The sequence below is a fragment of the Eleutherodactylus coqui genome, chromosome 3 (genome assembly GCF_035609145.1).
Source record: "Eleutherodactylus coqui strain aEleCoq1 chromosome 3, aEleCoq1.hap1, whole genome shotgun sequence".
NCBI lineage: Eukaryota > Metazoa > Chordata > Amphibia > Anura > Eleutherodactylidae > Eleutherodactylus > Eleutherodactylus coqui.
The window spans coordinates 109,557,234-109,570,103 of record NC_089839.1 but is presented as its reverse complement, the minus strand read 5'-3'; the positions used below and the strand labels follow the sequence as shown (position 1 = coordinate 109,570,103).

Below are 12,870 nucleotides of genomic sequence, written 5' to 3'. Positions count from 1 at the left end.
AGGTGAATTTTGCAGTGGACACGGCAATAAAATTGACATAAATTTAATTCCGCACCGCACGTCAATTTGCACACGGGTTTTGTGTGGTTTATTTTCGCAGCTTATGGACAAGATTTTAGAAATCTCATCCACTTTTCCACTACTGTAAATCCAGCGGAATTTCCGTGAGGAGAGTCTGCACGGAAATTCCGCTGCAAATCTGCCCTGTCTGTATCCCCTTAAAGGTGTCTTATTTGGGCTAGAGAGAAGTATAAACTCCATTCATTTTCTTAACCTGACTGAAACTAGCCAAATATACAAACATTTAAATCTAAAACTAAACCTATATGTAAATCTAAAACTAAACCTATATGTAATATTTGACCTATTGAAAGTCTTACCAGGGGCGTAGCTAGAGGCTCATGGGCCCGGGTGCAAAAGTTTAGCTTGGGGCCCCCCTACAGACCCCTCCAACCCCCACTCCTTTTCACGGCTACTCCTTCTACATCACTTTTAGCTACATCACTGTTTTTTTTAAATGACCCATCAATAGATCATTAGTAATCAGGGGTTTTAAAACATCCAGAACACAAGCCTCAAGGCATGCTTTGCTTCCTCACGAAATATATATATATATATTCACACACACATATACATTGGAGACAGCATAATAACAATACATACAATAGAGACAACATAAGTTAACTTTATATAACATGTTAGGGCTCATGTCCACGGCCAGGTTTTCACCACCTATTATGCGTGCGTTGCGCACACATACGTGGTGCGCAGTGAACGGAGTCAATGAAAGTCAATGGACTGCGTGTAGATATACAAGAGAAATAAATCCCAGCATGCTCTCTTTCTTTGTGTACCATGCAACGTGAGCCCTGTAGACTTGTATGGGCTGCATGTGATACACCGCCCATACGCAATACATTGTTTCCATACGCATTGACACTCTAAACACTCCCCATCACATGGAACACCCCTTGTCGTCGTCGCCCCCCCCCCCCCCCACCACTCCCCATCACACGGAATGCCCCTCGCTCCCCCCCCACCCCCCATTACACGGAACGCCCCTCGTTCCCCGCCCCCCACTCCCCATCACACCGGATCCCTCTCGTTCTCTCCCCCATCACACAGTATCCCCCTCGTTTTCCCCCCATTACACAGGATCACCCTCGTTCTCCCCCCAATCACACAGGATCACCCTCGTTCCCCCCCCCCCCATCACACAGGGCCCCCCTCGTTCTCCCCCCCATCACACAGGGCCCCCCTCGTTCTCCCCCCATCACACAGGGCCCCCCTCGTTCTCCCCCCATCACACAGGGTGCCCCTCGTTCTCCCCCCCCATCACACAGGGTGCCCCTCGTTCTCTCCCCCCCCCCATCACACAGGGCCCCCCTCGTTCTCCCCCCCATCACACAGGGCCCCCCTCGTTCTCCCCCCCATCACACAGGGCCCCCCTCGTTCTCCCCCCATCACACAGGGCCCCCCTCGTTCTCCCCCCCATCACACAGGGTGCCCCTCGTTCTCTCCCCCCCCCATCACACAGGGTGCCCCTCGTTCTCTCCCCCCCATCACACAGGGTCCCACTTGTTCTCCCCCCCCCATCACACAGGGTCCCACTTGTTCTCCCCCGCCCATCACACAGAGTCCCCCTCGTTCTCCCCCGCCCATCACACAGAGTCCCCCTCGTTCTCCCCCACCCCATCACACAGGGTCCCGTACACTGACCGCAGTTTCAGCCCCACTTCTGTAGCCTTGAGCAATTCCAGCCACCTCATTGGTTGTTGGGGACACACCTTCCTTTCAGATGTGCCCGAGGATACAGTTACACAGCTGTGCACGAGAAGCAGGTGCTGACAGGAATACAGTTACACAGATCGGCCGTGTATTCACAGAGCTGTGGAAGCACGAGAAGCAGTGAATCCACCGCCGATCTGTGTAACGGTATTCCTGTCAGCACCTGCTTCTCGTGCACAGCTCTGTGTAAATGTATCCTCGGGCACATCTGAAAGGAAGGTGTGTCCCCAGCAACCAATGAGGTTACTGGAATTGCTCAAGGCTACAGAAGTGCGGCTGAAAAGAAACATATGCGCGCAGGCCGGCAACTTCTCCTGCACGCCGGCGTTTCCTCCCGGACCTGCGTTCAAGGAAGGAGTCTGAGCGGAGGTCCGGGAGGAAGCGCCGGCGTGCAGGAGAAGCTGCCGGCCGGCGCAGAGACCTTAGTGAAAGTAACTGCGGTCAGTCCGTGTGAAGGAGGGCCCCTGGGGGCTCAGGGGCCGGGTCGCAACCGTGACCCCAGCAACCCCTATATGTACGCCTATGAGTCTTACACATTCCTGTTTCTTGTAGACTACTCTCGATAAAATGTACATCACAAGTCAAAGATATCATCAAGCTTTACAGTCTGCCTCTAATTGGCTAGAAGAAGCGCACCAAATTCTGCAACAAACTTCGAACGGCGTGGATATTGAGACCGCTGAAGACACTCTTAGGGACTACACTGATTTTTTTAGCTCTGAAAATAAATTAAATGGTCTTATTGATGAACTTCGCGTTTTAACTTCTGAGCTTGAAGGATGTGTTAACAAGTCTGAACTGGATCAACTCAAGCAAGCTGTGGCCTCCATAAAAAAAAGAGGGAAAGAGACCAAGGAGCAAGCTCAAACCCAACTGGAACTGCTAAGAAGGTATGGCTTTGTTTTAGTCTTTCATTGCGGAATGTAGATGGCATATTCTTGTACCTCCACCTAAGGGTGCCTACCAACTAGCGATATTTTTTCTAGTGATGCAAGATAGAGTGCCTCGCAGCGCAGAGAAAACACTGTGATATCACTCATTGTTTTCAGTGGGGCCAGCGGCAGCAGCGCCAGCCCCATTGCAAACATAGGGAGTACATCGCGGACTTCTGCCACAGCTGTGGCAGAAGTCCGTGCTGCTATCCCATTGCTTTCAGTGGGGCCGGCATTGCTGCAGCCCCATTAAAAGCAGTGCGTTGCAGGCAACCTCTGCAGCGATGATTTTCGGGGAAGGGCTTGAAATATAACCCCCTTCCGGAAAATCAGCAATAGTTGTAAAAAAAAAAATTATACTCACCTAGAAAAGCCGTCTGGCTCTTCTCTCCGATACGGCAATCTTCTGTGTTCTGGAGGCACTGGTCTCATTGGCTGAGCGCTCAGCCAATCACAGGCAGCACTCAGCCATTCATTGATAAATGGCTGAGCGCTGCCTGTGATTGGCTGAGCAATGGGACCAATCACAGGCAGTGCTCAGCTGTCATTCAATGGCTGAATACTGCCTGCGATTGGCTGAGCGCTCAGCAAATGAGACCAGCGCTTTCTGGGGACCGCCGGCCGGCCCCATTGAAAACGCTAAGCGATATCGCAGATTTTTTCTCTGCACTGCGAGACTTAAGAAAAAAAATTGCAAATGATTATAGAACCATTGAAAATCATTGGTTTCATAATCATCGCTCTCCCATCGCAAGAAAAAAATATTGCTGGTGGGTAGGCACCCTGAATTTTATGTCACAGCCTTGGTCATAAAAGTGGCCTGGAAGGGCATGGTGATGTGACCACCCATCCAAACGGCCACACCCAATTGGTAAGCCAATTATATGTTAATTGCTAACTGCCATACCCTTGTACTTTTATTGAATTGTCTTTTGGAATAAGCCTGTTGGAAGCTACCTCTACAGCTACTGGCAGCTCCTTATCTGTATACCTGGACATGTTGGTTCCGAAGGTTTCCTCTCCGGAGTAAATAGTTCTCTTTATTTTGGATATACACGGAATAAGCACACAAAGTAGCACAGTTGTTCATTTCTTGCATCCTATTCACAGTAAGCAGGCAGTCATTCATAGATGGACGATTGCTTGTTTACGCGGGCTGGTAGACGGCTCATTTATATGCCTGCCTAAATAGAACGACAAACGATAAGCAGCTGAATTATCGTACGTTGTTCAGTCGTTGGCCACGTTTACACTGAACTATGATTGTTCAGATTTTTTTTTTAACTTGGTTTTATTTGTCAAAATGCAAAGATCATGGTACAGAGCATACTTGTTTAGAGATAAGCATCATACATGGCAATGAGTATTTCTAACGAATAATATATATGCGTACAAGTACACCTAGAGTTGAACTGTACCTATATAAACTGGTCAATAAAGATATTGCTTTTTTGTTTTTCTTGGTTTCATGTTGAACAGTTGAATAACAATAAGGGGGGGAGGGAGTGCCGGAGAGCCCGCGACGGGCAGCCGCTCAGCGCCTGATGGAGAGGTGAAGAGTATATCAGAAATGCGAATGGAATGTAGGGAGGAATGAGAGAGATGCGAGAGAGGGGAGATATAGAGGGGGGAGGAGAAGGGTAGGAGCCCGGATAAAGATCAGGTTGATGATAAAGTGTAACGGTTGATGAGCCAGAGGCCCCAGATCTCCTGAAACCTACCCGGGCATCCCCTGTTTTTATAGATAATTTTTTCATAGGGAATGACATCATTTATTAGTTTTATCCATTGTGTTAGTAGGGGTGGGTCTGCAGCCATCCAGTGTAATACTACCACCTTGCGGGCCAGGAACAGTATTTTCTTGAGGAAGGTGCGTGTATATTTGGGCAATAAGCCAAATAGGATTATTTTGGGATCCATTGATATAGTAAAAGGGGATAATAAAAGTGAGTTCGTAAAGGCGGTAATGTCAGACCAGAAGTTGTTGATTGGTGGGCTGATTGTTCAGATTTGGATCATCCAGCAATAAACTGAGCAATAATAATTGTCCCGTCTATAAGGGCCCAAAGTCAGATCTGTACAGGTTAAATAGTATTTACTTAGTCAAAGTTTAGGTTTAATAACTCTATGTGAAAACTTTAAAATGGTATTAAGAGGTAAACCTTTGTTTAAAGGGGTTGTTCATCTGTTAGCCATTGCTGACCTACTGTCTGGATAGGTCATCAATAATTGATGGGCAGGGGTTTGTGGTTAGGGGAGAGCTGTTGTCTTGGCGGCTGTCAGTATGTACGGAGCAAGGTGTAGACAGCTCCATACACGTTGTAGTGACCCGGGTTGGTTATGAAGGCATAGCTTCCATTGAATTCAAGCCTGCACCTCATGGTCACAACTTTTTTTCACTTCTAGATGTACAGTTCAATGGCATTTATATCAAGAAGAAAGAAACCAAGTTGTAATTTCCCTGAATGAAGTTGAGAAAAAGTTATTCAAGTTTTCACTCACTAAAGATATTTCATGTCATAAGGCTGAAGAGAAACTTGTGGCTCATAAGGTAAGCAATGCAATCGCCAAGAACACATTTATTAATTACTTAATAAATATGATAACTAATGCTTTGAAAAAGTATTTATGCAATGCATACTTCTAACAATTTTTGATATTTTTATAAAATGTAATACTAGTGAGAATAAACCTTAGTCTGCATGTACCATATATTCCGGCGTATAAGACGGCCCCCCAACTGTCACCTTATATGCCGGGAATACAGTGTCAAAAAAAAAAGCAGTACTCACCTTCCCTGGCGTTCTGCGGCGCTGCTGCAGGCTGTCGCTCCCTCCTCGTCCCCGACAGAGCATTGCTTTCTGGATGCGGGGCTTGAAATCCCTGAAAGCTAATGCTGTGATTGGCTAACTCACGCGGCGTCAGCAAATCATAGCCATTCAATGACATCATTGAATGGCTGCGATTGGCTAACGCAGGCAACGTCAGCAAATCCCAGCCATTCAATGACCTCATTGAATGGCTGTGATTGGCTAACTCAGGCGGCGTCAGCCAATCACAGCCATTCAATGATGTCATTGAAAGGCTGTGATTGGCTGACGCTGCGTGAGTTAGTCAATCACAGCATTAGCTTTCAGGGATTTCAAGCCCCGCATCCAGAAAGCAATGCTCTGTCGGGGACGAGGACGGAGCAATAGCCTGCAGCAGCGCCGCATTACGTCGTGGGAGGGGATTACTGCTTTTTTTTTTTTTCTAAGAAGATTTTTTGGGGGTTAAAAGGTCGTCTTATACGCCAGAATATACGGTAACTAACATTTGTGGTCCTCTGTAGCCTTAGATAAGGCCATTGTCTTTCACAGCATGGAAAGGCTTTCTTCAGACTGCGTTAACCTCTATGTCCCAGCCTTGAATCCCAGGGTTACGTCTGAATTCCCAAAAACGGGATTCAATCGGAACTCCATGATATAACTGTAGGCTTTCAGTAGTCAAACAGAGACCACCAAGGTCTCTATTTCAGCAGATTCCTGTTCCTTTACAGCATTAGACAAGAGCAACCTAGTCGATTACATTATTCTGTCTGGGTCAAATCCCAGAAACCTGCTCAAATGCAGACCTTATTGATTTCTCTTTGACTAATGAAAGCCTGTAGTTCTATGCCGGGTTTCATTTAAAATTCCTCTTTCGGGGATTCACATGGAACATGGGCATGCAGAGGTTAATATGGTCTGAACAGAGCCTAAGAAAAATAATGATTAAGAAACAAGACCGAATCCATTTCCATGCATAAGTAACATCAGTTGAGGTTCAATCTGGTTACATTGGGCACAACAGAGTTTAACTCCATTTAGACGGGACAAATGTCGGGCAAACGATGCCTGACACTCGTCCCCGCACACACACTATCTCTTGTGCTGCATGCAAATGTCTAACTTGATCGTAATAAAAATGTTGTGGCAACACTTGAGATGAACATACAAGTTTAAAAAAAGTTACTACTTATTTGACTTGAAATGGTTCTCCATAGAAGAATGTGCTAAAATTCCTTTCTAAGGTTAACTTCACATGGGCGAACGCAATATCAGGCCGTCAATCACGGTCCAATATTCCGCTCGCCAACATGCGATTTGCTCGTGGATGCGAGGCATTTTTATATCAAAACCGCCCCGTATCACTGTGGGGAAGTAGCTGCAGCAGAGGATCATGGAGTTTATGCCATTGTTTTCAATGGGGAAACCTCACATCGCACTCACGTGAGGTTTCCCCAAACAATGGGCGATGTGATGCAGGGGTTTGCCCAAACATAGGATGTGCCGCGGTGTGATGCAATGGGGGAAAAAAACTGCTTATGTGTATGACCCCATTCAAAGGAATGGGGTTCGAATTCTCGCCCGTGTGAAAACGACCTAACGATGTGTTTCCAGGATTTGTTACTTGTCAAAATACATAGTCATATGGGTTAACATTGTTTGATGCGCTTTACAGAAACTGATATGACTGCACATGCAAAAATACACTCTTAATTCTGTATGAATCAAATCCAAATATGACATTATATGTTACAGACTTTGGTAAATTCGGTAAATTCTTTCCATGAGAAAATCACAGCACTGGAGGAAAAAGCATCAACAATGGAGAAGCTGGGGAATAACACCAGCAAAGCCACCATAAGTAAGTCAATGTCAACAGTGTGGCAACGATGGACCAGACTTCGCAGTACAGCTCGGGAACAGGAGAAACTACTGGAAGAAGCTGCTCAGGAATGGAAGGAGCTGAGTGATAAGGTAGCAAATATGACGGAAACTGCATTGATCTACATGCTTCCATAAACCCATAGAAGCTATCAGTATGTATTATACACACATTTTCCTGGATTATATTCTTGATTGCAATGCAGATTCATGACATTACTTTTTCTCGATGCAGCAGAGTATTGTAGCATGTTAGTTTTAAAATGGGTTTCCACTTCAGGAAATTAAGCATTCCACAGTGCCCATTGAACAGCTGGTTGGCCAGAGTCCCAGTCGGCCATGGTCCTAGATAGTTGTCCCCTGACAATCAGCTATTGATGACTAATGCTATGTTAAGTTTTCGCTTTTTAAGAACTGGAAGACCCCTTTAAAGGAACACACTTGGTAAACTATATTATGTGTAGTGCAGGGCTTTAAAGGGAACCTGACAAACTTGAAAATGCTACCAAACCCACAAGCAGGAGGGGCTGAGCATACTGATATATAGTTTTGTGGGAAAAGATTTAGTATAAGGGCTAGTTGACACTAGTGCTACGGGTTTCCGTTCCTCCTGATCCGTTTGATTTCCATTTGGCCATCCGTCATTTTACAAGATGAAATAGCGCATCCTGCCACGCTATTTCATCCTAATTCTTTTAGCAGAAATCAATAAGGGAGGTTCTCAACAGAAGCTGTGATGCTGATGTGAATGAGTCCTTACTGGTAATTCATTTATCCATTTAATTCTCTGCTCATTCTGGGCTTGGAGGTCCAATGGGCGGTCCTATCAGTGATTGACAGCTATCTCTGTATTGTATGATTATGCTTATAGGAATAGCTGTTAGTCACTGATAGAAGTGCCCACAGGACCTCCAAGCCCAGAATGAGCAGAGAATTAAGTGAGTTATACTGAATCCTTTCCCACAAAACTATATATCAATCTGCCCCGCTCCTCCAGCTCTAAACATACTGCCTGCAGCTGGTCAGCGTTTTCAAGCTCAGATGTTCCCTTAGAGGGGCCTTGCACAAGAAACAGAGAAAAGTCCTGATAAAGCTTTACATTTTTTTATTATAGGTAAACAAATAGGCCTGAAGTGTAAACTCTCCAGACATAACTTTCTGCAAGACCATTTTGGTTAATTTCCTTACAGTGGATGTTGTTTATGTTCCCAGATACATGAATCTACCTTGGCAATTGATCAGCTCCAGGAACGCCTTCCAGACAACTCTACTGAAAAGGCGTCAAAGGCTGAACTGATTGAGCTACTGGAAAGTCATGAGACTTTCTCTCGAGACGTAGAGCAAGAGTATTCTGCAGTTAATCGCCTGAGGCAGCTTGCTTTAAATGGTCTCCTTCGAGATGTGCATACTGAATCAGCCAGCATGGAGGACCTGCCAGTCATTCAAGAAATGAAAGCCATGCTTGACCGATGTTCCAAGTAAGACTTAGCATACGTGACCATATTAATGAACAGCAATGGTCCAAGTAGCCACAATGTACATACAATTCCTGCAGCCGGAGTGTCCATCCATCGAATACAAAGAAAAAAGTTCCAAGAGTAATAAGACAGAAACAAGGTCTAACTGCAGTTATTTCAGCCTATTCCTTACTGTTTATCTGAGATATTTCTAAAGGCCTGTTGAACAGGTTCATGAATATATTTTCACAACAAATTTAGCATCGCTGGTTTCTCTTCTGCGCTGGAGATTTGCTTCCCTGCTCCGTTTTGGGAGCAGAAAAAGAGAACCCTGTGGACGGAACTGAACAGCACCGGGTGGACCCTATTGACTATAATGGAGTCCGTCTGCTTTCTGCCTAGCTACTCGGCTTTTTGACGGAAGAAAAAGTGTTGCATTTCTTCCGGTATTTTCAGCCGGATCTGCGTCGGAACCTCCAGCTTGAGGTACCGACACAGATGTAAAACCAACATGAGACAGAGAAAGCTATTGTCCAGGAAAGCGTCCATGCCCCTCCTATGCTCTCAGTTTAGTACTAATTTTACCTTTACCCGAAGACACATTTTTTTTAGGGACTTAGGGCTCCTGCACACTGGTGAGGGTGATATCGGGTCGTAATTAATGGCCCTATATCACCCTTGCAGTCCTTCTAAAACCCCCTGGATGCGAGACGTTTTCACAAGGAAACTGCCTCGTATTCCTGCAGGGGTTCCCGTCTTCCCCACCGTAGCTGTCACTGCTGTGGCAGAAGATTGCATGTTCTCCCATTGAAAACATGTGGAACAGGGCTTAATGAATCCCCTGCCGCAGCTCTCTCACCAGCGGCAGGAGATCACACTCTTTTCCACTGTTTTCAATGGGACCATCCCCATTTAAATCAATGGAAGACGATCGCTAAAGGAATATGATGCTATGCAGGAAAACATCGCAGATGTAAATAAACCCATTCAAAATAATGGGTTTCATATTTGTGCATCTCACAAGGCACAAATCTCGCATGGTTTTATCGCCAGTGTAAAGGCGCCCTTACTGGTTGTTGACAAAGTCTTATAGATGATTGTTTGGGAGTATGCGTTGATGGCAACCAGATTGTATTCTATCACCTCAAGGTTAGATGGACAACAGTCATTCCATGCCATTTTGGACTGTGATATCAGATTGTTCTAAATGTAAATAATGGATAAGTGTCAATTTATATCAGTATTTGGTCATTACAAGAGCTTGTTTAAGGCTTTGTGTACACGGGTGGATTTGAATTGCGGAATCCACGCAGGTGCCTCCGAAATTAAAGCTGCCTAAAGGGAAGCATGGGCGTCCGCACTGTAATTAAAGCTTGCGGATTTGTTTGGCCGACCTTTTAGTCCAGAAAACAAATCTCAGCATGCTCCATTTCAGTGTGGTTTTCTGCACAGAAGGCTTCCGCTGAAGTCAATGGAAGCCATTCGATCCCGTGGGAAAGCTGGAAATTACAAAAAAAAAATCTGTACTGCGCATGTCTGACGGCGAGCCATGCAGACCATCCGCAGTTCAAATGTGCCGGCAGAAGAGAAGTCCGCGCAGACGCCGCCTGCCCACACAAGTACGCAGGGTGGAATTCCACTGCAGGCTCCCGCACGTGAAATCCGACACATCCATGGACATGAGGCCTAATACTTTCATGAAAAATTCTTGTTGTACATTTTGACCTCTGTGATAACACAGGTCTCTAAGTTCCATTATCATCTTCATATGCTAACTAGGCAATATACAGAGTGAGCACAAAAACAGTCCTTCAAGTAGCTATAAAGTCATAACTTCTTGGAATATGCTTAGAAATGTCGTGACAGCAGACATAAAATATGATTTTCTCTCTTTATGAGTTGATACAACTGTAGCCACCAACGTGTAAGAATAGTCCAATAAAGTTATCTTCTATATTTGTTGGAAATCACGGATTGTGCTGTGCTCACCCTGTATTGTTCTTACCCTTCAAAGGACTATTCTCAGAATCAACATTCTCACCTATCCACAGGTGATAGGTGATAAATCTCTGATCACTGGCGTTCCCACCACTGGGACCCCCACTGATCACAAGAACGAGGATACTATGTACAGATGTAGCAAAGCTTAACCCAACAATGTGTTAAATTGTGGCAGAGAATTTTTTTCTTTCCTTTTCAAAAGGTTTTCAATGGCACTTGTTGTGTTGCATTTTGTTACATCTGTATCCCTTTTCTCATGGAACTCGAATGAATTGGTGCATATTAGTAGAACCGGGGTCTACTGTGCCCCTTTACTCCTCTCTGTAGTGAGGAGGAGTTTGAATGGCTGAGGTGGAGTGGCCGAGCATGCACGCTGCTGCTTCATTTATCTCTATGGGACTTCCCAAGAGTACAGTGCTCCATTCAAGCTCCTCTTCATTGTGGATAGTGTAGTGAGGAAGAAAGGGGTACATTGGACAGCCTCTCTCATGATTGATGGGAGTCTCAACAGTAGCCCCCAGCAATCAGGCATTTATCATCTATCCTTTGAATAGGCAATATATGCAAGATAGTCCAATAGTAAATCAGCCAAAATCTGCCACCTGAAATCCCTGCTGATCAGCAGTTTTCTTTATAATGTGCTCGTGCACTGAGCTGATTTCTGCAGGAAGCAGACAGCTCCATTCCCATTGCAGTGGCCATGTTTGGCATTGCAGGCCAAGTTGCCATTCAAATGAATAAGAACTTTGCTTGTAACACCAAACTTGGCCACTTTCAGAAGAAACTGAGCTGTTAGCTTCCTGCAGACATCAGGTCAGTGCAAAAGCACACCGGCCTGACAAACAGCTGATCATCGTTGGTCCTGGGTGGTGGACTCCCAACTATCTACTATTGATGGCCTAATTTGCAGATAGGCCCATCAATAGTTTGTAACTGGACAACCCCTTTAATTTGGGGAATCCACCCTTTAAGTAGTTTTACAATGTAAGCTATGTCTAAGTACTGCAATAATAGGTTTTTATACATCCAGACACCTCTAGCTTTGGAACTAAGGTAAACAGTATGGTCTACCTTGGATGTAATCTGCAGTTACTTCTATATCTTTATAGGGAATATAGCAAGACTTTTACCACTATACACCCTATGAATGTACAAATGTTTTCAGGGTAGAATGCAAACTAACGTATGCAAGATATATCACAGTCATTAAGTATATAGGTCATGTAACAGTTAATGATTTGGTAATGAAATCAGCAAAGAGCATAAGAGCCCTATGAAAACTCTGGTTCAGCTTTAAAATACTTCATCATTAAAGTTTTAAGTTCAGTCCCGGAGATCCTGTCATCAGTGCACCGGATTCTCCATTCTTATGTTCTTTGCCGATTTCAGAAGTCACCATCTATCTGTTAGGGAGGCTGCTGCTCACCGACAGGCTCATCAGTGGGTTGTGCTGCTATATAACTCCAGGTAGCACTATCCCTATCTTGGCTGTAGTTTACGCTGTGCTGCACCATGAAGCACTTTTTTGTCTTTCTGTCTGACAGTGATTTGGTAATGAGATATATAAGATTTCTACTAATCATTCCTCTATGTATTCATGTGCCTCACAGTATGCAACAGAAAGTCAAGAAAAGCAAAAAGCTTGTAGAGCAGGAACTGAAGGAGCGAGAGGATGTGGAGAAGGAGCTTAACATTGTTAAAGCCTGGATCAGAGATACCAAAGACACTTTACTGAATTCTGCGCCAGAAGCTGATATGCAGTTGGATGAATTCCAGGTACAGCATTGTGTGAAACAGTCATTTTATTAGGAACTAGTTATAAACTAGCTGTTATGACAAAATCCAATGCCAAAGTCAATAGCAGGTTTGTTGTTCGCCTTTCAAACATGAAACCATGAAAATACAGTAGACCTTCCTTTATTAACGTGACCTTGTAATAATCGCTGAATGCCAAGACAGCAGCCAAAACAGATGATATTCTAAAATTGGGACAGCCATAGTGCC

General features: G+C 44.8%; 1 protein-coding gene across 2 annotated transcripts in view; it reads left to right on the top strand.

Moving 5' to 3' along the window:
* The window catches only part of SYNE1 (spectrin repeat containing nuclear envelope protein 1), a 575,530-nt gene that overhangs the window by 353,873 nt on the left and 208,787 nt on the right, over positions 1–12,870 (top strand). For both annotated transcript variants that reach the window (XM_066595961.1, XM_066595958.1), the window contains 5 exons: positions 2,341–2,678; positions 5,127–5,271; positions 7,283–7,501; positions 8,621–8,886; positions 12,477–12,642. In XM_066595961.1, coding sequence (XP_066452058.1) covers positions 2,341–2,678; positions 5,127–5,271; positions 7,283–7,501; positions 8,621–8,886; positions 12,477–12,642 — 1,134 coding nt within the window. The remainder of the gene's footprint in view (positions 1–2,340; positions 2,679–5,126; positions 5,272–7,282; positions 7,502–8,620; positions 8,887–12,476; positions 12,643–12,870) is intronic.